The sequence below is a fragment of the Panthera leo genome, chromosome B1 (genome assembly GCF_018350215.1).
Source record: "Panthera leo isolate Ple1 chromosome B1, P.leo_Ple1_pat1.1, whole genome shotgun sequence".
NCBI lineage: Eukaryota > Metazoa > Chordata > Mammalia > Carnivora > Felidae > Panthera > Panthera leo.
This window is the reverse complement of record NC_056682.1, coordinates 116233899-116259950: the sequence shown is the minus strand read 5'-3', so window position 1 is coordinate 116259950 and position 26052 is coordinate 116233899. Positions and strand designations below refer to the sequence as shown.

At 36.3% G+C, this 26052-nt stretch overlaps 1 protein-coding gene across 6 annotated transcripts in view; it reads right to left on the bottom strand.

The window, feature by feature from the left end:
• Nucleotides 1-26052, bottom strand: part of TBCK (TBC1 domain containing kinase) — a 225809-nt gene that overhangs the window by 72030 nt on the left and 127727 nt on the right. For all 6 annotated transcript variants that reach the window (XM_042935749.1, XM_042935748.1, XM_042935751.1 and 3 more), the window contains 2 exons: nucleotides 12982-13018; nucleotides 11524-11685 (listed from right to left, as the gene is read on the bottom strand). In XM_042935749.1, the coding sequence (XP_042791683.1) occupies nucleotides 11524-11685; nucleotides 12982-13018 (199 nt within the window). The remainder of the gene's footprint in view (nucleotides 1-11523; nucleotides 11686-12981; nucleotides 13019-26052) is intronic.

Genomic DNA, 26052 nt, shown 5'->3' with positions numbered 1-26052 from the left:
CATTTTCATAGATTTTCTTTTCTTTCTCAAATTTGAAATTCATGCATCTTTGATACAGAGTTAATAAAAATAGGAAGATTATCACACTCCAAGTTATTGTTTGTTTTGATGGTACCATAGTTCTTCAGGAGGTCAATATTCCTGATGTGGAGTAAGCTGTTCCCATATGGAGAAAGTGGACAGTGCTCGCTTTGGCAGTACATATACTAAAATTGGAGAAAGTGGACAGACCATAGAAAGGCAGTAGAAATTCAAGAAGTTGACTAAGATCAAGGAGTTTAGCATAGGCTAGCTTTTCCCTTTCTATATTCCTAACATTAGTAAATGGCAGATATTCTCATTTTCTTTGTAAAAGTCCAAGTATAGCTTAGGTAAGCAATGAAAAAAAAAAACATACTTCATGTTTTAAATTACAAAGGGATAAGTTCCCTATTTCTCTTTTTGAAGCAAGGAACTTATACATAAGGGAAGAAGAACATATGTCTTTTTTAAAAAAAAAAAAATCTATTCTGCTGCTTCCTCTACCTCCCCAAATTAAAACTGGGAAATTTTTATTTTTTTTTATTTATTAATGTTTTTACTAGAGGGAGAGAGAGAGAGAGAGAGAGAGAGAGAGAGCAAGCATGTGTGCTCTGAGGGAGGAGCAGTGGGGGGTAAGGGGGAAGGAAAGAGAGAGAGAGAGAGACAGAGAGAGAGAGAGAGAATGAATCTTAAACAGGCTCCATGCCCAGTGCAGAGCCTGATGCAGGGCTCACTCTCACAACTGTGAGATCATGAACTGAGCTGAAATCAAGAGCTGGATGCTTAACTGAGCCACCCAGGCACCTAGGACATATGCACTTAAGTCAATTCTGTGGATGGTACATTTGCAATTGCCTACTTTTGTAGGGAGGAAAACACTTGGAGCAGTAAAAGAGAAATGAATACTTAGTGAGAATCTATTACATGAGAAACATTTAATTCTTACAATGATTCTTGTAGAAAGTTATTGTAATCTCTCATTTCTACTGAAGATGAAGAAACTAAGACATAAGGAAACTGAGTGATTTAATATGGTAAATGTGTTATTATGAGTAGAATGTCCGAGGTTTCTAAAGGGTTATAAAGCATCTTTTATTTCTCAATTCATTTAGATTTGGTGTATGGACAGCAGGCCCGGAAAGACCAGTTACTCAATTAAGCATTCCTTTATCTGCTATTAGTGATGTTTACCAGATTCACAGTTGGTTACTTCCATGGCTACACAAAGAGGTCAGGTTTCATCATTCCATATGCTCTTCCTAACATAAAATATATTTAAAAAAAACAGTTAAGCATGTTTTGAGACATGGGTCTATTTATTTGAGCAATGGTAAATACAGTGAAATATATTTAAAAAAAACCCTATAACATGATCAAGTTGACACTTTCTCCACAATAAGAAGAACACAGATACCAATTGGAATAAAAATCAAAGTTCAAGATGGGTTCTCTACTCAACTTAAGAAGGAAGAGAGATGCTGAATTCATTTTAGAAAAATTCCAGTTAATATGTTTAAGATAAAAATTTGAAGCTAAAGAGAGAAAACCCTGTCATTTAAAAAATTTGATCCATTTAATACCATTTAATCGCCAAAAAGATTTTTTTTCAGACCATAGATTTTGCATAAGTGGTGCTTGAATCAGTCTGACACATCTGTTGCCCAGTAGGAGCTTGAAGTCATGTCAATGATCCAGATTAGGGGTTGTAGTTCAGTCATTAAATCACTAGCAATGGAAAAGTCAGTTGTATCTACTTCCAACACACCCTACCAGTACCATAAAAATTTTACAGTGAATCCTGAGAATTTACTGGCATCGACCCTAATTCCACTCCAATTATTAGTACTGGCAGATATCCCATTCTCCATTCACTTAACCCATGTCACCTCTCCATCTCAAAAATCCCTCCAAAGCACTTTATCATAACCAAAATATTATGCAAAAAGTACTCTGTAATTGTACCTCAAAATATGCAACTATTCTTAAAAAGTAATATTATCTTCTCCTGGGACACAACTTTTTTTTTTAATTTTGCATTGTAATTTTAATATAATGCATTGTGAATAAAGCACGTTCCCTGGATTATGGTTTCCCAGGTTTGATTCTAAGCTCCATGAGGAACTTTGTGACACAGAGAAATAACTCCTCTAAATCCTGATTTCTTTGTCCTCATGCAGTACTATCATATCTCTCAGAAAGACTGAACTATGTCCAAAATAATAAAACACATCTCATATTTCATTTGGGCCAGAAGAGGTGGAAAATACCTCTCTCCTGAAGACCTCTGTTCTCTTGCTCTAGTGGCTATGAGCGGCTTCCAAGATCTAGTGAACAGCTGTTGTCCTGGCATTTCTCTTTACTATCATCTAATTCCCTTTGGCTCTCCTCTATATTTAATCTTTAATTTGAAGGGCAAGACATTATTTACTCTTTCTTGATCTACTCCATCATTTTCGTGGAACTCATTTTCCAGTAGCTTTTATGAAAGCTATTAAAAAATATATCTTTTAATATATTTATTCTGTCCTTGACTGTTGGTTGGAGTAGGCAGAGCATTCTAGGGTTGAATTTTTTTCCTTCAGTTATGAAAAATAGTGCTCCATTGTCTTCTGAGAAGTATGATATGATTCTGAATTGAAATAATTTGTATGTGATTTTCTCCTTTTCTGTAAACTTTTAGGATTCTTGGTGTTCTAAAAATTCAAAATGATATATGTAAAAGTATGTCACTTCATTATGCTAGGTATTTGATGGTCCTTTTGTAATCCTTCACTTACAGAGAAAGTTCTTGTTTGATGTCTGTGATGCTTTCTTTCTGTTCTTTCTTCTCTCTTATTAAAGAAATCTTGAACACCCTGAGTTGGTTTTCTAATAATTTTGTCTTTTCTTCTTACTTTGCATCTGTATTTTTGTTTTATTCTCTGAGAGATTTCCTAAGCTTTATCATCTAACTCTTTTATTAGAAAGCTCACTTGCATTTCCACATCATTTTTAATTTCCAGTAAATCTTTTTGTTGTTACTTAAAAAAACTGATTTGTCATAGTTGCAATATCTTCTTATAACTATCTTTCTTAGGATATTCTTTTATTCAGTTTGCTGGTTTGTGTCTTTTAGAGGTTTTCTATAGAGATTTGGTGATTTATGACTACATATTTAAAAAGAATAGTACTGAAAATCAAATTGGAAGTTTTGTATATGTGGAAAGGTCTTGGTGACTAGTAGATTGACTGTTGGGTAACTTCGAGACACGGTCATTTGTTGGAAGACGCCTAAATAAGGTATTTCTCCCTCTGGGGACGTTCCATCTCTCCAGAGAATAATTCTCTGTCTAAACTAATCTTTGCCAGCATTGACCATGGAGGAGTGTGGGGGTTCTAACTACATATATTCTCTTACTTCTGCTCTCTGCTATGCTATTGACTCTGAGTCTCAAGATACTTTGATTCTAGGGGTGCCTGAGTGGCTCAGTCTGGTTAAGCATTGGACTTTGGCTTTGGTCATGATCCCAGGGTTTGTGGATTTGAACCCAGCATTGGGCTTGCATCAGGCTCTCTGCTGACAGCATGGAACCTACTTTGGATCCTCTGTCCCCCTCTCTCTCTGCCCCTCCCCATCCTACACTATCTCTCTCTCTCAAAAATAAACAAACATAAAAAAAAAACAAAGAAGAAAGATACTTTGATTCTATTACTCCAAAGAATACCCCTCCAAATTTACTGTTCACATGGATATGTTTTTTGTATTATTTGCAAAAGTAAATATATTTAAGTCACAAACAGTGAAGACTTCTGTCTTTACACCAATTCCCTCCATTACACTTCATTTTGTGTTAGGCAACATTAGAGTGGCTAGGGGCACTTTGAGATATAACTAAGAAAAAGCTAAATCAGGAATAGTTACGTAGTTTCATTTAATGGGATATGGTTTTGTGATTTGAAGTCACTTTAGGGTACTGACAAAAGAATTTTTTTAATGTTTATTTTTGAGAGAGAGAGAGAGAGAGACAGAGTGCAAGTGGGGGAGGGGCAGAGAGAGAGGGAGACACAGAATCCGAAGCAGGCTCCACTCTCTGAGCTGTCAGCACAGAGCCTGACGCGGGGTTCGAACTCACAAGTTGTGAGATCGTGACCTAAGCTGGTCAGACGCTTAACCGAATGAGCCATCCAGACATCCTGACAAAAGATTTTCTCCTGGATGAAACTCTAGCCAGGTTTATTTACATCCTTTCTTGACTATGCCTCAACTTTTGCTTATAAAGACTTGTCTCCCAGCCTCTGTGGGAAGGTAGGAACCTACCTTTGGTAAGTGCCAATTAGCAAACCTAGATGGGTTTCACATGGGCCAATGCCCTCTTTCACACTTCTGTAAGTTTTCATTTTCCTGAATCTTCTGAGCCCCCTACTCACCCACCCTCCCCACCTATTCTCTCATTCTTCCTTTAAAATGCTGGGGTGCCTGGGTGGCGCAGTCGGTTAAGCGTCCGACTTCAACCAGGTCACGATCTCGCGGTCCGTGAGTTCGAGCCCCGCGTCAGGCTCTGGGCTGATGGCTCGGAGCCTGGAGCCTATTTCCGATTCTGTGTCTCCCTCTCTCTCTGCCCCTCCCCCGTTCATGCTCTGTCTCTCTCTGTCCCAAAAATAAATAAAAAACGTTGAAAAAAAAAAAATTAAAATGCTCAGTTACCTCTGTACAAAATGAAGTTCAATTCATGTTGGACTCTTATCTACTGTAAGAGTATATTACTTAACTAGGATCTGGCTTTGTTTATGTCTGACAGTATAGAAAAGTTGCTCTAGAAATGATGTCCTGGAATATTCTTATCACCCACTATATAAGAGTAGAGGTATAATGTAAAATTATGTGTCCCAGCACCAGTTGTTTATGGGTAGGAGAAATGGTTGAAATATACACAGCCAAACATCAGGCTTAAGCATTCTTCCAAACATTAAAATGTAAAATTGTAAGCAGAGAATCTGGTTCCCATTGATGTGTAATCAAAAGAGAAATGCTCTCCTTTTAGGAATATGCTTGATAATGTTACATATACAGTTATAAGTGCATCATTAACTTTTTTTCTTTTTTAATAGGAATTTCACAAAATAGCATTTCTGTATTTATAGGAAAGAAATCTGCAGCACCACAACAGAGGGTATTATCTGTGTTAAGTCACATGTCTTATGCATTCCCACTATCAATAATAAAAAAAACAAATTTCAACCAACACTGCCAGTGGAAAGACTGATTTTTTTTTTGTATAGAAAATATGTACAATTATTGTCATGTGTAGAGATAATCAATGAGTATGAAGCAAAAAAGGACGAAAAAATACAGAGGTATCTGACATTTAATAATTAAAGTATTATGTTATTTTTCCTTTTTGTAATTTGTCATGATCTCTTTGCTCGTTCTCAATATTTTTTTAATGGTCTAATTTTGTACTGTAATTTATATCCTCTTAAATTTCTCCACATTGTTTAAGCTTCAGGCCCACAAAATCTGGCCATTTCCCTATCTTACCGTCTTCTGTTAAGTGGCAGAGAAGACACGTGGCTAGCAAGGTGGGTGCAAAGGCTGACAGAGGTGGGAGAAATGAAACTACTCCTTATGTGTACATTGAACTAATTCCTCTGTTTTTTTCTGCCTCATTTTCATTCACTTTCAGTTTGTGAGACTTTGGTGCTCTGCACCAAGAACTGGCTTGCTTCTTGCTATTATTCTCTTTGCAGGAAGGTTTCAGTTCTCTTTACTTTTTATTAAGGGAGTTATTATTGATGTAATTTTGTTCTATCTTCTAAATATTTGTTGCTGTTTCTTGTCTACTAGTGCGCTTCTTACATTCTCTTTGTATTTAGGATTATACTTTTTTTCATTCCCTTACTGTTTTGCTTTAGTGATGTTTCACAAGGCAGTAGGGATAAACATACATGTACAATTTGTCATTCTTAATTGGAAAGGTCTCAAACTTTATAGGTTCTGGTTTAAAAGGGGTGGGAATGAATTTAGGAGATGAACATGGTGGGCTTGAAGCCTCACTCCCTTGGTCTAGCTCTTGATCTAGTGGCATTTAAAGTATTTACTTAGAAAGTGGTATAATAATAATAATGGTATACTGGAAAGAGCATTAACCTGGGAGGCAGCATGATCTGGGTTTAAATTTCAATTCAATGACTTACAAGCTGTATAGCTCTGGCCAAACTCATTTCTCTGTTTTTTTCCCCTCAATCATAAAATAGGGATAATATAAAACACATGAAAATTTTTAGCACTTCAACTGAAATTTTAAAAATCATAAGCCTTAGATCCCAGTTAGTCCAGGATCTTGTTTTAAACTCAGTTAAAATATAGGTTAAATTTCTATTTTGCACTTGGTAGATTTCTACTTAGAAAGAGATTGCCTTTTAAGAAATATTCTTTTCTACCTTTCAAACTCTAAAAATTTGGAATGCTATTTAGTGATATAAAGAAATGGGCTTTGAAGCCTTAAGCAGACATGGGGCAAAAAGTCTGAAAAGCCTGCATACTCTATGATTTCAACTATACGGCATTCTGGTAAAGACAAAAGTATTAAGACAGTAAAAAAATCACTGAGTGCCAGGGGAGAGTTGGGTAAGGAGAGTAGAGAGAAGGACTGTATAGTTGCAGCACAGGAGATGTTTAGGGTGGTGAAACTGTTCTGTATAATGCTGTAATGGTAAATATATGACATTACTCACTTGTCAAAACGCACAGTACTGTTCAAGACAAAGGGTGAACCTTAATGTAACCTACTGACCTTAGTTAATAACAATTTATCAGGGCGCCTGGGTGGCTCAGTCAGTTAAATGTCTGACTCTTGATTTCGGCTCAGGTCATAATCTCACAGTTTGTGGATGTGAGCCCTGTATGGGGCTCTGTGCTGACAGTGCAGAGCCTGCTTGGGATTCTGTCTCTGTCTCTCTCTCTGCCCCTCCCCCACTCTCTCTCTCTCTTTCTCTCACTCTCTCTCAAATAAAATAAAGTTAAGAAAAAAACATACACTCCTTTAAAAAAATTTAAAAAATATTACAAGGGAATAGAATTTGGGAACAATTTTTGCAAAAATAATAATGCTTTTCTCCTGTGTTCTTTCTTCAAGAATTAAAGAGTTAGTATAAAGTGAAGGAAAGGAGGAAGAAAGGAGAGGGAACTTATAAAGATTGAATGTTACAAGTTATTTATGTATTTTTAAAATATTAAAAGCTGGGTGCCTGGGAGGCTCAGTTGGTTGAGCGTCTGACTCTTGATTTTGGCTCAGATCATGAACCCAGGGTCATGGGATGGAGCCCCTCATCAGGCTCCTCACTGAGCCTGGAGCCTGGAGACTGCTTGAGATTCTCTCTCTCTGCCCCCCTCTCCTGCTCTAAGATTAAAATAAAATAAAAATAAACATAAAATAAAATATTAAATACTACATGTACTTTAAAAAAAGTCATACATACTGTGTATGCATAATCAGTACCATATTTTGTGGCAGCTGCATTATGTATGTTATCTTTAGTGCTCATCATAATACTAAAGCAGATATTATTATCTCCATTTTACTGAAACTTTCCTAATGTACAGAATTCTCAGTGAGATTAAAAATTTTTCCAAATTCACGCAGCTACTATGTGCCAGAAGTGGGATATGAACTCACATCTATCTCATCCATAGACAGCTTTTTTAGCAGCAGAACTACACTGAAAGTTTCCCTGTTCACACAGGTTGTGAGTGGTAGAGCTAGGACTTAAATCCTTATCTGTATTGACTGCAAAGTCTGTGCTATCTACTACATTACACTGTCTCTGAGCAATGAAAAGAAATATTCTTCTTAGTCATAATATACACTCAACATAGAAGGTCTACTTGACTTCTTCGATAATTCCTCAATTGTTTTAGCTAACAAGGAAATCAATATGACTGATATCTACTTTAATAATTTATAAAGGGATGCCTGAGTGGCTCAGTCAGTTAAGCATCTGACTTCGGCTCAGGTCATGATCTCACGGTTCATTGGTTTGAGCCCTGTGTTGGGCTTTGTGCTGACAGCTCAGAGCCTGGAGCCTGCTTTGGATTTTGTGTCTTTCTCTCCCTCTGCCCCTCCCCTGCTTGTACTCTGTCTCTCTCTCTCTCTCAAAAGTGAATAAATGTTAAACAATTTTTTTTTTAAATTTATGGCATCTGTCTTTCTCTGTATGACTTATTTCACTTAGCATAACACTCTCCACTTCCATCCACGTTGCTACAAAAGGCCATATTTCATTCTTTCTCATTGCCAAGTAATATTCCATTGTATATATAAACCACAGTTTCTTTATCCATTCATCAGTTTATGGACATTTAGGCTCTTTCCATAATTTGGCTATTGTTGAAAATGCTGCTATAAATGTTGGGGTACAAGAACCATGGAAGGGGGGAAGGGAAAAAAAAAGTTAGAGGGGGAGGGAGCCAAACCATAAGAGACTCTTAAAAACTGAGAATAAACTGAGGGTTGATGGGGGGTGGGAGGGAGGGGAAAGTGGGTGATGGGCATTGAGGAGGGCACCTGTTGGGATGACCACTGGGTGTTGTATGGAAACCAATTTGACAATAAATTTCGTATTAAACAAAATTATAGAAAAAGCCAAATGGGGTGATCGCTACATTTATACCATCAATAGGAAAGCATGTCATGGTAGAATGGAAAGTGAAAACAAGCATAATAATGATAATGGCAAAATTAATAATAATAATCACTTCACTGCATTTTCTCTATGCCAGTCACTGCTCTAAGTTGTTTAGATATACTGGTTTCTTTAACACAACAACCCTATGAGGTAGGTACTATTATCATTCTCATATAATCAGAGGTAAGGAAACAAGAAGGTTAAGTCATGACCCTAAGATCACACAGCTGTAACTGCAGAGCCAGGATCTGAAACTTAGCTGACCAATTCCACATGCCATGCTCTTAACAACTAGACTACTGGGTGTCTCTTTGTTGAAAGAAAAAAAAAAAAAAAAAAAACTAGAAAGGACAACTTAAAAAAATTCAAGCTTATTTTGTTCACAAGGATACCAACTGAGTAGTATTTCCATCATATTACTATCAAATAGATGTTCTGAACTGTGAATTTAGCAATCTGCTTCAGCAAAGAATTTAGTTAAATTTGCTGTTTGCTTATGCTTTTAAACTCAGTTGATAGGGATTTCAGTAAAGTATAATGTATTTAGTAAGTTCAAATCAATGTTTAATCCTATCCTGTCTTTATCTACAAAGTCTGTCTCAAGAATTAAAGTGAAATATAGAGTTATCTTGTCTATCCTTTTTCTGTAGTCTTAAAAAGCTTATTTCAAATATGTTCCAAACTTATGTCACATAATACTTTGCTTAGAAAAGGCACATTCTGTGTGTTTGTGTGTATATTAATCTGGATTCACATTTTAAGACTTCCCATGATTATTTCCAGTTCCTTCAAGCATCAACTACAGTTAGGAAGCTCAACATGGTGAAAAAAGAGATCTCTTTAGATTTAGGAAAGACGTCCCAAATAAGTGTCCTTCGATTAAAAGTAAAACACAGGTGTACTTTAGAACAAAGCCTACATCTGGACCCTTTCTGTTTTTTTTTTTAAGTCATATTTTTATTAGAACCTCTTTCTTCCCCAACAGGAATTATAGACAGTGGCCAAACAAGTGATGAGCTAGAATAATGCTACTGAGGATCAAGGCAATTCACAACAATAGAATGCATCCTATTTAAGAGGTAGGTAGAGTTTAACAATTTTTTTAATGTTTATTTCTGAGAGAGAGAGAGAGAGAGAGAGAGAGAGAGAGAGAGAGAGTCAGTCAGGAGGGGCAGAGAGAGAGGGAGACACAGAATCCGAAGCAGGCTCTAGGATCTGAGCTGTAAGCACAGAGCCTGACATGGGGCTAGACCTCACGGACCGTGAGGTCATGATCTGAGCTACCCAGGTGCCCTGGTAGAGTTTACCTTTTTAATAAGTCAGTTCTAACAAGCATATTCTTATTTTCTGATTTCAGAAATAATAATTTTACTTTCATGGACAACCAGAGTTACTATTAACATGCCTATACAATGTGACAACAGATTCTTCCATAAGTGTTTAACTGGTACATTTATGTATGAAATTGGAAAGGCATTAAATTTGCTTGATTTCAAAATGCACAATCAGCATTTGTGATTTTTTTTTTCCTTTTTAGAACTGACCAGAAAAATTCTTTTAATCCTAATCAATCATCTTCTGTTTACTTTGGCAAGTTGGAAATGAGAGCAAAATATATGCAAGGTACAGACAGTATTCCTAGTTTGTGAAACTAGCTTCTTTGTTACCGTTTAACATCAAAAGATTAAAAAAATAGTGCGATTTTCAAAAGGAATCTATTGCCCAGAAACAAATAATATAAGAAGTGAACTATTTCCTCATATACAAAATAATTTAATTAAACTTTGATAAGTAAGAAAGGTGGTACTTTCAATTTGGGGGAAAGAAGGAAGGAAAAATTAAAAAAAAAATTAAATTTTAAATTGTTATTATTTTCCCAAAAGGATGACGACTTGCAACAACAGAGAGTTGGTGAAGTACCAGATATAGATCATCAGCTAAATAAAAATCAGGGTAGGTAGCAGTTTCTTTTTCCTCTTGAGTGTGCTTAATAAATATGTAATCTTAAGGTACCTTTCTTTTGTTCTTCATTTGTTTTTTAAGCAAATTTAACTCTTAGATAACTAAATGTGTTTCTTATCAGCAGTTACTTGTGTCTGCCTAAAAATATGGAGAACAACAACAAACTCAGAAAAGGGTTGGAGCCAATGAAATGCTGTTTGAAGAAAGTAGAATTTTTCTACCTGAAAAAATTTTGGTTTCTGCAAAAATACAGTTTCATTTTTTAATTCCACAGATTGTTATATCCTAGGTGACCAGATTACTTTGATCTTTTCAGCCACAGCAGCAAAGTTTAGACCATAGTCATATTCCCTACATCCACACTTAGCAAATTTAACACCTAGATTTACAAACTCCTCACTTGTGAATATAATATATAGCTTGTGATTTGCCCTCCAAAGGGGACAGTGTTTCCTTTCCTCAAACTGTCAAATTGTTACTAAGGAGCTATAGATAGGAGAGCAAAGTTCCATGTGAATTACATCTCTGTGTAAACACAGATTCTCAAACAAGTAGCCTTTACTTACTCTCTATCAGCTGAAGATTAACAGGCGTGTCCTAAGATTAAAGGCAAATATGTTACTGCCCCCAGCTCTTTTACCCTTTTGGTGGCATCACTGACATAAAATTAAACCACAGCAATCTAATATGACCCAGGTTTGGACCTGTGCTGGAAGAGCAGATGTGGTTACATGAGAGAGAGAATCCAGAGAAGGAAGTTGAAGCTCAAGAAGAGATTCTGAAAGTTTGGATGATTATTTTTGCAAATTGCTATAAGACTTCTCATTATTTTAGAATTAAATTTCATTTAGGGATTCCATTTATTTATATCTATACCTGGTAAATCAGAGAAGAGAAGAATGCACTCATTAAAGCCATTAGCCAAAAGCCGGTCCCGAAGCTGCTGGAGGATTGCTACTCCAATACAGAATGGGAAAGAGGAGTTCCCAAGGAGTAAGGTGTCCCAGAGGTGGAAAATTTTGTGCAGTGGAAATACATCTGTAAAACAACAAAATATGAATACAATTAAATAAAATAAAAAGACAAAATTACAGAAATTAAAACAGTAACAAGCTGTTTTACTAGACATGTTACAAATGGTTTATGGTCAAAACTAAGAACAAATATTGGGGTGCGTTGGTGGCTCAGTCGTTTGAGCATCCAACTTTGGCTCAGGTCATGATCTCATAGCTCATGAGTTCGAGGCCTGAGTCAGGCTCTGTGTTGACAGCTCAGAGCCTGAAGCCTGCTTCGGATTCTGTGTTTCCCTCTCTCTATGCCCCTAACCCACTCGCATTCTGTCTCTGTCTCTCTCAAAAATAAATAAACATTAAAAAAACATTAAAAAAAACCCCACTAAGAACAAATACTACCAAAGTGTTTTTATAAAATGCTTATTTAGTTTTATAAAATGTTTATAAAAACTATTTTTGGTTTGGTTTCACAAAACACTTATGAAATTGTATATAATATTTATTGCTTCCTAAGGCATTTTTAAATATTAATAATCAGATTGGTCAAATAGATGACATTTTCTAACCTTTATCAATCCTGGTATAGTTGTTCCATTAATTATATTTCTTCATAGAATTTTCTTGTTATACGATTCTCACAAGCTTATTTACTTACATGAAATTTCATATTGTTTTAGATTCAGTATTGTTACGTTTCTATTATTCACTCTAAATAATAGCTTTATTAAGTTCACGTAAAAATTTTTTTCTATTTTTTGCAACTTTCTTTTTTACATTTAATGATACTGTGCATATTTTTCCAGGCCAATGCATAATCTACTTTAAATATGGTTATTCCATTTAACATATGTACATATTTAAGCAGAATGTCCATTGTATTCATACCTGTAACTGATTAAAGTATCACATACACATACTTTTTGATTTCTAGAGGAATTCTAGGTTTGGAAATAACAAAAGTATTAGAGGATCTCTAAAAATTGAATCTCATTTGTTGTAAAAGTTGCCTTCCAAATCTTTATGTAAATATTATAATGTTAATTTCTTTTTCAACAGAAGGCAGAGATTTTATGAATGTCATGGCACGTAAGGTAGGCATCCTAAACATCACTATATAACACTCATCCTATATTACACTTTTTGATATTCAGCAGTGAAAACAATTTAATTTTTTCTACCCAACTCTATTACATTAGAATTATATAAGGATGGTTATGTAATTAAATCTATTTAATATCACTATAGCTATAATATACTGGGGCAGAAAGGAGCTATCCTTTTGTCAATACAATAGTAAAAGGAAGGGAAAAATTATACTTACGGGTAAACATGGTGAGAAACCAAGGGATGGCATAGAGCTATGGGTGGAAGAGGAAAGGGGTGCCATGCCGGGGACAGATAAAGAGGAAATAAAAGATAATTAGAATGGTTACCACTAAACTGAATGGTAAAAAATATTTTATACTTTGGTCTACTCCATTGATTAAAATAAAAGTAAATGTTGATAATTATAATTATTACCACAAATACTCTATTAAATAATATCATCTATTACAAATGCTACAGATGTCCCTTTCACCAAGGATTATTACACAGAATGTCTTCATTTCATCAAAGGAAATACTCAAGACACTGACTAACCCAAACACAATACTTGCATGCTAAGTCCAAGGATGAACTTTCAGGTTGCACCAAAATATTTTTGGGATTTTAATGGTCTTTATCAGTGTGGATTTACTCTTAGTATTTTCAAGAATTGATAAGATGGTTTTTGAAAAATGTCCAAAATGTCTCATAAGAAAGTATTGTGAAGCATATACTTTCTATTACCATTTTCTAAATTAACAGGAAGCTTCATAAGCGACTAAAAGTAATAAGATCTAAAAATAAAATAAATTAGTTCTTTAACCGAGTGACAAATTTATTTTCCTAATTTTACTGCCTAGGAATGAAATTACACACACAGACATGCCCACATACTTGTATATATACTTTCAACGAATTTATTCACATTTTGGAAGTGAGAAATCATGCTTAATTTCTAAATGTAGAGTAAAATTTCCTTTGTCAGTAGCAAGTATTGAAAATCAGTAATAACATATAGAAAGATCTGAAAAGCTCTAATTTTATTTTACTTTCTGCATCAAAGCAGTCTACCATTAGACAAAGATTTCTATACTACCTATAGGGTTTAAATAAATATTCATCTAGGACCTATCAATTATGAAATTATGAATAGAGTAGCATATGTCTTTGCATAGCATACCACTGAGTATTTATGCTATCAAAATACCAGTCAAGAACCTTAAGTATTACTATGTACTACATTGAAGTCTAAGTATTATATGTGAAATAAAGCCCATTGCTCTCCACAAGATCATCATTTATATACATTGACACATAGTTCTTTCAAGCAACATTATAAAAGGGAAAACTGCAGAGGAATACAAAGGTATGTGACTTCACTGTAAAGAGTATGGGCTGTAGTAAACAATAAAATATAACAAAATCTGAACTCCTTAGCCTAATTTAAGTTTAAAAATAAAGTCACTAGGATGGTGGCGTAGGAGGACGCTGGGATCACCGCGTCCTGCGGATAACTTAGATTCCACCCACACCTGCCTAAATAACCCAGAAAATTGCCAGAAGACTAGCAGAACAGATTCTCTGGAGTCAAGCGAAGACGAGAGGTCCACGGAAGAGGGTAGGAAGGGCGGAGAGGCGGTGCGCGCTACACGACTGGCGGGAGGGAGCTAGGGTGGACGGGCAGCCCGCCGGCAAACCAGAGCCCCCGACTCTGGCTTGCAAAAGCAGAGGGGCCTGACGGAGTGTGTTTGGACAGCCAGAGGGACTTAACATCTGGAAGGCTGTAAATTAACAGATCTGCTCAGAGAGCGGGAGAGGTGGAGGACAACGGGAGGAAGAGTCGTTGGGCCCCGGACGACAGAGTACAGCTTGGCAGGGAACAAAGGTGCTCACCAGTGCCATCTCCCTCGCCCATCCCCCAGCCAAAATCCCAAAGGGGACCAGTTCCTGCCAGGGAACTTGCCTGCACCGCGCAAACACGCAACGCTGTGCTTCTGTGGATCTATCCCTCCGGGTCTGACTCCCTGCTGGTGCCGCAGGGCTCCCGCCTAAGCGAACCTCTGAAGGAAAAGCGAGCTGATCCTACCCCTCCCACCCCTGTGCACCTTGCTGATCCACCCAAGCTAATATGCCAGATCCCCAGCACTACAAGCCTGGCAATGTGCAAGTAGCCCAGACAGGCCACGCCACCCTACAGTGAATCCCGCCCCTAGGAGAGGGGAAGAGAAGGCACACACCAGTCTGACTGTGGCCCCAGCGGTGGGCTGGGGCAGACATCAGGTCTGACTGTGGCCACGCCCACCAACACAAGTTATTCAAGACAGTGCAGGGGAAGTGCCCCACAGTTCCTCGCCACTTGAGGGACTATCCAAAATGACGAAACGGAAGAATTCCGCTCAAAAGAAACTCCAGGAAATAATGACAGCTAATGAACTGATCAAAAACGATTTGAACACTGTAACAGAAAGTGAATTTAGAATAGTAGTCATAAAACTAATCGCTGGGCTTGAAAACAGTATAAAGGACAGCAGAGAATCTATTGCTACAGAGATCAAGGGACTAAGGAACAGCCAGGAGGAGCTAAAAAATGCTATTAATGAGCTGCAAAATAAAATGGAGACCACAATGGCTCGGATTGAAGAGGCAGAAGAGAGAATATGTGAACTAGAAGATAAAATTATGGAAAAAAAAAAAGCTGAGAAAAAGAGAGATAAAAAATCCAGGAGTATGAGGGGAAAATTAGAGAACTAAGTGATGCACTAGAGAAATAATCTATGCATAACTGGTATTCCAGAGGAGGAAGAGAGAGGGAAAGGTGCTGAAGGGGTACTTGAAGAAATAATAGCAGAGAACTTCCCTGATCTGGGGAAGAAAAAAGGCACGGAAATCCAAGAGGCACAGAGAACTCCCTTCAGACGTAACTTGAATCAATCTTCTGCATGACTTATCATAGTGAAACTGGCAAAATACAAGGATAAAGAGAAAATTCTGAAAGCAACTAGGGATAAACATGCTCTAACATATAAAGGGAGACCTATAAGACTCGTGACCCATCTCTCTACTGAAACTTGGCAGGCCAGAAAGGAATGGCAGGAAATCTTCAATGTGATGAACAGAAAAACTATGCAGCCTAGAATCCTTTATCCAGCAAATCTGTCATCTAGAATAGAAGGAGAGCTAAAGGTCTTCCCAAACAAACAAAAACTGAAGGAATTCGTCACCACTAAACCAGCCCTACAAGAGATCCTAAGGGGGATCCTGTGAGACAAAGTACCAGAGACATCGCTACAAGCATGAAACCTACGGACATCACAATGACTCTAAACCCATATCTTTCCATAATAACACTGAATGTAAATGGACTAAATGAGCCAACCAAAACACATAGGGTATCAGAATGGATAAAAAAACAAGACCCATCTGTTTGCTGTCTACAAGAGACTCAGTTTAGACCTGAGGACACCTTCAGATTGAAAGTGAGGGGATGGAGAACTATCTATCATGCTACTGGAAGTCAAAAGAAAGCTGGAGTAGCCATACTTATATCAGACAAACTAGACTTTAAATTAAAGGCTGTAACAAGAGATGAAGAAGGGCATTATATAATAATTACAGGGTCTATCCATCAAGAAGAACTAACAATTATAAATGTCTATGCGCCAAATACGGGAGCCCCCAAATATATAAAACAATTACTCACAAACATAAGCAACCTTATTGATAAGAATGTGGTAATTGCAGGGGACTTTAACATCCCACTTACAGAAATGGATAGATCATCTAGACACACGGTCAATAAAGAAACAAGGGCCCTGAATGATACATTGGATCAGAAGGACTTGACAGATATATTTAGAACTCTGCATCCCAAAGCAACAGAATATACTTTCTTCTCGAGTGGAACATTCTCCAAGACAGATCACATACTGGGTCACAAAACAGCCCTTCATAAGTATACAAGAATTGAGATCATACCATGCATACTTTCAGACCACAATGCTATGAAGCTTGAAATCAACCACAGGAAAAAGTCTGGAAAACCTCCAAAATCATGGAGGTTAAAGAACACCCTACTAAGGAATGAATGGGTAAACCAGGCAATTAGAGAAGAAATTAAAAAAATATATGGAAACAAATGAAAATGAAAATACAACAATCTAAACACTTTGGGATGCAGCGAAGGCAGTCCTGAGAGGAAAATACATTGCAATCCAGGCCTATCTCAAGAAACAAGAAAAATCCCAAATACAAAATCTAACAGCACACCGAAAGGAAATAGAAGCAGAGCAGCAAAGACATTCCAAACCCAGCAGAAGAAGAGAAATAATAAAGATCAGAGCAGAAATAAACAATATAGAATCTAAAAAAACTGTAGAGCAGATCAATGAAACCAAGAGTTGGTTTTTTGAAAAAATAAACAAAATTGATAAACCTCTAGTCAGGCTTCTCAAAAAGAAAAGGGAGATGACCCAAATAGATAAAATCATGAATGGAAATGGAATTATTACAACCAATCTCTCAGAAATACAAGCAGTTATAAGGGAATACTATGAAAAATTATATGCCAACAAACTGGACAACCTGGAAGAAATGGACAAATTCCTAAACACCCACACACTTCCAAAACTCAAACAGGAGGAAATAGAAAACTTGAACAGACTCATAACTGGCAAAGAAATTGAATCAGTTATCAAAAATCTCCCAACAAATAAGAGTCCAGGACCAGATGGCTTCCCTGGGGAATTCTACCAGACATTTAAAGCAGAGATAATACCTATCCTTCTCAAGCTGTTCCAAAAAATAGTAAGGGAAGGAAAACTTCCAGACTCATTCTATGAAGCCAGCGTTACTTTGATTCCTAAACCAGACAGAGACCCAGTAACAAAAAAGAGAACTACAGGCCAATATCCTGATGAACATGGATGCAAAAATTCTCAGTAAGATACTAGCAAATCAAATTCAACAGCTTATAAAAAGAATTATTCACCATGATCAAGTGGGATTCATTCCTGGGATGCAGGGCTGGTTCAACATTCGCAAATGAATCAACGTGATACATCACATTAATAAAAGAAAAGAACCATATTATCCTGTCAATCGATGCAGAAAAAGCATTTGACCAAATTCAGCATGCTTTCTTAATAAAAGCCCTCGAGAAAGTTGGGATAGGAGGAACATACTTAAACATCATAAAAGCCATTTATGAAAAGCCCACAGCTAATATCATCCTCAACGGGGAAAAACTGAGAGCTTTCCCCCTGAGATCAGGAACACGACAGGGATGTCCATGCTCACCGCTGTTGTTTAACATAGTGTTGGAAGTGCTAGCATCAGCAAACAGACAACAAAAGGAAATCAAAGGCATAAAAATGGGCAAAGATGAAGTCAAGCTTTCACTTTTTGCAGATGGCATGATATTATACATGGAAAATCTGACAGACTCCACCAAAAGTCTGCTAGAACTGATACATGAATTCAGCAAAGTTGCAGGATACAAAATCAATGTGCAGAAATCAGTTGCATTCTTATACACTAATAATGAAGCAACAGAAAGACAAGGAAAGAAACTGATCCCATCACAATTGCACCAAGAAGCATAAAATACCTAGGAATAAATCTAAGCAAAGATGTACAAGATCTGTATGCTGAAAACTATAGAAAGCTTATGAAGGAAATTGAAGAAGATATAAAGAAATGGAAAAACATTCCATGCTAATGGGTTGGAAGAATAAATATTGTTAAAATGTCAATACTACCCAAAGCCATCTACACATTCAATGCCATCCCAATCAAAATTGCACCAGCATTCTTCTCGAAGCTAGAACAAGCAATCCTAAAATTCATATGGAACCACAAAAGGCTCCGAATAACCAAAGTAATTCTGAAGAAGAAGACCAAAGCAGGAGGCATCACAATCCCAGACTTTAGCCTCTACTACAAAGCTGTCATCATCAAGACAGCATGGTATTGGCACAAAAACAGACACATAGACCAATGGAATAGAATAGAAACCCCAGAACTAGACCCACAAAAGTATGGCCAACTAATCTTTGACAAAGCAGGAAAGAATATTCAATGGAAAAAAGACAGTCTTTTTAACAAATGGTGCTGGGAGAACTGGACAGCAACATGCAGAAGACTGAAACTAGACCACTTTCTTACACCATTCACAAAAATTAACTCAAAATGGATAAAGGACTTGAATGTGAGACAGGAAACCATCAAAACACTAGAGGAGAAAGCAGGAAAAGCCCTCTCTGACCTCAGCTGCAGCAATTTCTTGACACATCCCCAAAGGCAAGGGAATTAAAAGCAAAATGAACTATTGGGACCTCTTGAAGATAAAAATCTTCTGCACAGCAAAGGAAACAATCAACAAAACTAAAAGGCAACCAATGGAATGGGAAAAGATATTTGCAAATGACCTATCAGATAAAGGGCTAGTATCCAAAATCTATAAAGAGCTCACCAAACTCCACACCCAAAAAACAATCCAGTGAAGAAATGGGCAGAAAACATGAATAGACACTTCTCTAAAGAAGACATCCAGATGGCCAACAGGCACATGAAAAGATGCTCAATGTCGCTCCTCATCAGGGAAATACAAATCAAAACCACACTCAGATATCACCTCACGCCAGTCAGAGTGGCCAAAATGAAATCAGGAGACTATAGATGCTGGCGAGCATGTGGAGAAACAGGAACCCTCTTGCACTGTTGGTGGGAATGTAAACTGGTGCAGCCACTCTGGAAAACAGTGTGGAGGTTCCTCAAAAATTAAAAATAGGTCTACTCTATGACCCAGCAGTAGCACTGTAGGAATTGACCCAAGGGATACAGGAGTACTGATGCATAGGGGTACTTGTACCCCAGTGTTTTTAGCAGCACTCTCAACAATAGCCAAATTGTAGAAAAAGCCTAAATGTCCATCAACTGATGAACAGATAAAGAAATTGTGGTTTATATACACAATGGAATACTACTTGGCAATGACAAAGAATGAAATACGGCCCTTTGTAGCAACGTGGATGGAACTGGAGTGTTATGCTAAGTGAAGTAAGCCATACAGAGAAAGACAGATACCATATGTTTTCACTCTTATGTGGATCCTGAGAAACTTAACAGAAACCCATGGGGGAGGGGAAGGAAAAAAAAAGAAAAAAAAGAGGTTAGAGTGGGAGAGAGAGCCAAAGCATAAGAGACTCTAAAAAACTGAGAACAAATTGAGGGTTGACGGCGGGTGGAAGGGAGGGGAGGGTAGGTGATGGGCATTGAAGAGGGCATCTTTTGGGATGAGCACTGGGTGTTGTATGGAAACTAATTTGACAAATTTCATATAATAAAAAAAAAGGAGGGAATCAAGTACTGAAAAAAATAAAAATAAAGTCACTAAATATTAGTTTCATCACGATTATTTAACATTTTTTCTTTTTTTTTTTGCTTTATTTATTTATTTATTTATTTATTTATTTATTTTTTAATATATGAAATTTACTGTCAAATTGGTTTCCTTAACATTTTTTCTTTAAAGGACATGACATAAGTTATATTACAATACCTCTACCCTTCTGATCAAAGCCAATTATTTTGTCATTAGGAATCTTATATGAATTACTTCAGCAACACACTAACAATCTGTTTTGCCATATAGTGAAGAGGGCATGTGTATGAGGAAACTACACAAAGCAGGGAAGGAATAACTGGAAAAGATCAGAGGGAAAACTTGCCAGGCTCACACAAAGCCAGGAATAATTCATCTTACCACCAGTCAGAACAAACAAACAAACAAACAAACAAACAATCTGTAATAAACAAGGAACTGGGTAGAGTACTCAAAAATAGCCTTAATAATATTAGCGTAATTATGCTTCCAAACTATGCTGCTCTAGTCTTAATAAACCTTAGAGGCAAGCCTTGAAAGGATCAAATTGTTTCAGTATTAGTTAGCCAGAACTCAAAATAAAGCTCAAGGATATTTACAAGAGTAGAAAAATACCCAATATTCAACAAGGTAAAATTCACAATGACTGGAATCTAATTTTAAAAATACCAGTAATAAAAAGTAGCAAAAAAAAAAAAAAAAAAAAGATGCATATGAGGAGAAAAATCATTGCCTCAAAATGTACACAGAACTGACATAAATGTTTGTAACAGCAGGAAATGACAGTAAAATACTTTATAACTGTATTTCTTATGTTCAAAAAGCTAAGGATGTTCATGTTACGTAAAGACATGGCAGATACAAAAAACAATCCCAAATCAAACTTTTAGAGATGAAAAGTACAGTGTTTGAAAGAAAAAATATACTGGACGGGATTAAGCAGATCAGACATTGCAGATAAAAAAAATGGTAAACTCAGAAACATCAAAATAGAACGTATGCAATGAAACAAAAAACCACCCAAGCATCAGTGAGTAACTTCAATTGGCCAAATATATATGTACCAGCGACACCAAAGGACAGAAAGAAGAGACGGGACAGAACAAATATTTGTTTGAACAAATAATAGTTTGAACATTTTCCAAATTTGATGAAAACTATAAACTAATAGATCTAATAACTTCAAGATCCCAAACCATGAAGAAAACCACACCAAGGCACATTGTACTCAAATTTCTCAAAATCAGTGGTAAAGAGAAAATTTACACCATATCTAGAGAAAACAAACAAACAAACAAAAACATTATGTAAGACTATCAATGAGAAGAATGTTTTCTTCTCAAAAAATGTTTTCTTATCAGTGCACAACAAATGGCAGTGGAGTAACATTTTAAAAATATTAAAAAATGTGTCCATATAGAACTGTATGCTCAGCAAAAATATCTTTCAAAGACAAAAGGTGAAATAAAGACTGTTTCACACACACACAAACTGAAAAAGTTCATCAGCAGCAGTCCTGTACTGTAAGAAATGCTGAAGAAGTCTTCTGGGCAGAAGGAAAATGATACCAGATGGAAATCCAGATCTACACAGAAGAGTGAAGAGACATAGGGGTTGTAACTGTGTATGTGGTAGAATATAAAGGACTTATTTTTGAAAAATCTTTTAAAAGTAGCTGACTCTTTAAAGCAAAAATAATTTATTGTGGGGTTTATAACATGTAGAAATAAAACGTAGGACAACTGTAATACAAACAGTGGGAGGGGAAAATGGAAGTATACGTTGTAAAGTATTTGTACTATCTGTGAAGTGATATATTATTTGAATGCAAACTGTAGAAATGTAAAGAATTATAATATAAACCAGAATTCTTAACTTCATCACTATTCACATTTTAGGTTAGATAATTTTTGCTTGGGAATGTCCTTTGCATTTTAAGATTATTGCAGCAATCCAGCCTCCACCCACCAGATGCCAGTAGCATTAACCCAGTTTTGTGAAAAATATCTCTACACATTGCCAAAAATCCTCTGGGAGGGAAAGCTGCCTATTTGAGGACCACTGTATAAATCCTAAGGAAACCAATTAAAAAACACAACTAAGTGTCACCTAACATGTCAACAAGGGAGATAAAATAAAATCATAGAAAAAATGTCCAATGAATTCAAAGAAGGCAAATAAAAAGGAAAAAGAAAAGAAAGAATTGATGGGAGAATGGAATAAAAATACCAAATGGTAGATTTAAAGGCAACCGTATCAATAATCACAAAAAAAGCAAATGGTTCTTGTGATGACTGATTTTATGTGTCACCTTGACTGACATGGGGTGTCCATTTATTAAACCTTATTCTGATTGTATCTCTGAGAGTGTTTCTGGATGAGATCAACAGGTTGAATCAGCAGACTTGGTAAAGCAGATTACTCTTCCTTATGTGAGTGGGCCTTAGGCGATTTGTTGGAGCTCTAAATAGAACAGAAGGCAGAGTAAGGGAGAACTCACTCTCTGCCTAACTGATAGGATATAGCAGTGAACAAAACATAGTTTCAGCCTGTAAGGGGTTCATTAAGTAGATGTTCATTAAATATTCTTTCATTTCACTCCAGTTAGGTTCTTTCCTCCACTTCACCACCAAAATTGCTCTTATCTTGGTCATCAAAGACTTCCCTGTTGCTAAGTCTAATGGCCAGTTCTCACTCTCAATCCTTCTTTACCCATCATCAGGGTTTGACATAGTTAGCTACTCTTACCTTCTCAAAACATGCCCCACCCATTGGAGTTCCAAGATATCACATTCATCTAGTTTTCTTACTTTTCTGACTGTTACTCCATCTCCCTTGTTGGTTCTTCTTCATCTCCCAGACTTAACTATTGGCATGCCCTATGTCCTTGGATTTTCTATTTTTCTCCAGATGATTATGTATAAATAGTGCGAGGACTCCCATTTTTATAGCTCTATCCCAGACCTCTCCCCTGAATTGCAAACCTCCACATCCAAATGCCAGCTTGACATTTCCACTTGTATGGCTAACAGATATACATAACATGTCCCAAACTGAGCTCCTGAGACTTGTTCAAAATCTATGCCTTCAAGTATAGTCTTCCAAATCTCAGTTAAGAACAACTCTATTCTTCCAATTGCTCAGATAAAAAATTCTGGAATCATTCTTAACTCCTCTTTCTCCCACAGTGTACATTTGTCACCAGAAATCCTGCTAGCTCTACCTTTGGAACTGATCTAGAATGTAACAACTCCTTACCACCCCTACCACTAACTTTCTGATTCAAGTCCCTCTTGCCTAGATTATTACACTAGTGTATGATCAACTTTTTAAAGTTCCATCCTTGCCCCTCCTTGGGTTTCTCTTACCATAAAAACCAGAATGATCTTGTTAAAATGTTTAGATCAGAACGTGTCATTCCTCTGCTAAATAGAATCCAGTGGCTTTTCACCACTGACAATAAAAACTAAAGTCTTAACTATGTAATATATTTTGATGTAAAATTCGGTCCTCTGACTCTCATCTCCTTCCTTGTTCATTGGGCTCCAGTCACATTGGTCTCCTGGCTGTTCCTTCAACATCCCTGGCATGCTTGCACCTCAGGGCTTTAGCACTTGCTGTTGCCTCTGCTTCACTGCTCTTTCCCTCAGTTCCTAAAGCCACTTATTCAAAAGCCAGTTTTTCTGTGAGGCTTTCCCTGACTCCCTTCCTGACTCTCCTTCCTTTTCTCTTCTCTTATCTTTTCCCCTCTCCTCTCCTTTCCTTCCTTCTCTCTCTCTCTTTCTCTCTCTCTCTTTTCTCTCTGTCCCTCCCTCAAGTTTTTATTTTAATTCCAATTAGTTAACAGTGTTATATTAGTTTCAGGTGTACAATATAGTGATTCAACAATTCCATAAATCACTTGGCATTCATCAGGACAAGTGTACTCGTTAAGTCCCATCACCTATTTAACCCATTCCCTTACTCCCCTCCCCTGACTACCTTATTTAAAAATTCAATTTCTTCTTCTTCTGAACACTTAACATCCATGTCCCTACTATAGTTTTTTTTTTCCCCCCTCTTTGGTACTTACCACTATCCAACATATCTATTAGTGTATTTATCTTTATTATCTATTTTTTATTTTATTGTCTTTTTAAAAATTTTATCTTTTGGGGTGCCTGGGTGGCTCAGTCGGTTAAAGCGGCCGACTTTGGCTCAGGTCATGATTTCGCAGTCCGTGAGTTCGAGCCCCGCGTCGGGCTCTGTGCTGACAGCTCAGAGCCTGGAGCCTGTTTCAGATTCTGTGTCTCCCTGTTTCTGACCCTCCCCCGTTCATGCTCTGTCTCTCTCTGTCTCAAAAATAAATAAACGTTAAAAAAATCTTTTTATTGTCTGCCCCCCACTAGAATATAAATTCAATGAGAGCAGAGTTTTTGTCTGTGTTTTTTTTTTTTTTTTAACATATCCAGGGCCTAGGAAAATGAGCAGCACATAGTAGGCACTCAGATATTTGTTGAAAGAAAGAATAAAATATATAATGAAGATAACTGAAAGGGAGAGATTGAAAGATCCAGATATGAGATTATATACTTTCTTGAGAATTTTTCAATAAATATGAAATAATGAGAAATATGAAATAATGAGAAATAATGGATAATACATACATATATATATCCTGAATATTAAAAAGTGGGAAGTACTAAAAAAACACTATACTTAAAAATTTGAATTATATGCCTATACTTTGACAATTATGAAAAGTTATTAGAAATAAGTGAAGTGAAGCATATTCTAATATTTGAAAAGTAATAATTAATTCAAGTTGAAACATTTCTTTAATATATAACAACTTTTAGGTGCTCACTATCACCAGTTACCTCTTACCAACTAAAGTCAGGTAAATAAATAGGTAATATATTCTGTGAGATTGTAATGCCAGTTATTTATTTATTCTTTTTTCTTCCGTTTAAAATATTAACTGATAATTTAATCTTAAATAACTTCTTAGGATATTGGTACATCTTCATGTTATAGTCTGATACATGAAAAAGTATAACACAATTTTGAATCCTGGTTCAGGTTTTAATTTTTTAAAAAGCAATTAAATAATGAAATATTTTATTGAAGATATAAAAATATATATAACATTAGTCTTATTAACTTAGAGATATTATTAACTTTTCCTGATTTAAAAATGGAAACTGAGACCCAATGAAAAAAAATCAGACATGCTTTAGCTATTTTCTCTAGATCACTGAATTATTTTCCTGATTTGGCATAGTGGTAGTTGACTAAGAGTCAGCTGAGTAAATGCTGCCCCCTAGCTATATCAAAAAAGAATAGTGACATTTAGTATTTCAGGTCTTTTCAAATGACCTGCTAGTATCAAAATTACAAACATCAACAGGAAAAACAAAGGCAGGAGGATCATTAACATGATTTTGAAGGGTAGAAAATTACGGCTTAACAGGCTGTAAAAGTATACAAATATAAAAGATTTAAAAGAGGAAGTATTTCTTATAAATAAAAAGATTCTGGATGTATCTTTTGTCAAATGATTTTTTTATTTACAAATTGCATATTGTCTCTCTCCTATTGATATTTTAATTTATATTTTTACTAATTTTATGTATTATAAAAATAACTTATTTTTTATTATTTGCATTATATGTAATATAATAAAATTATTATTGTTATTATAAAAGGAAGTCCCTTCCAGTTGACTTTCTTTCTTTCTTTTTTTAATATTTGAAGTTTATTTTTGAGAGAGAGCGAGACAGAGTGTGAGAGGCAGAGGGGCAGAGAGAGAGGGAGACACAGAATCTGAAGCAGGCTCCAGGCTCTGAGCTGTCAGCACAGAGCCCAATGCAGGCCTCGAACTCAGAAACCATGAGATCATGACCTGAGCTGAAGTCAGATGCTTAACTGACTGAGCCACCCAGG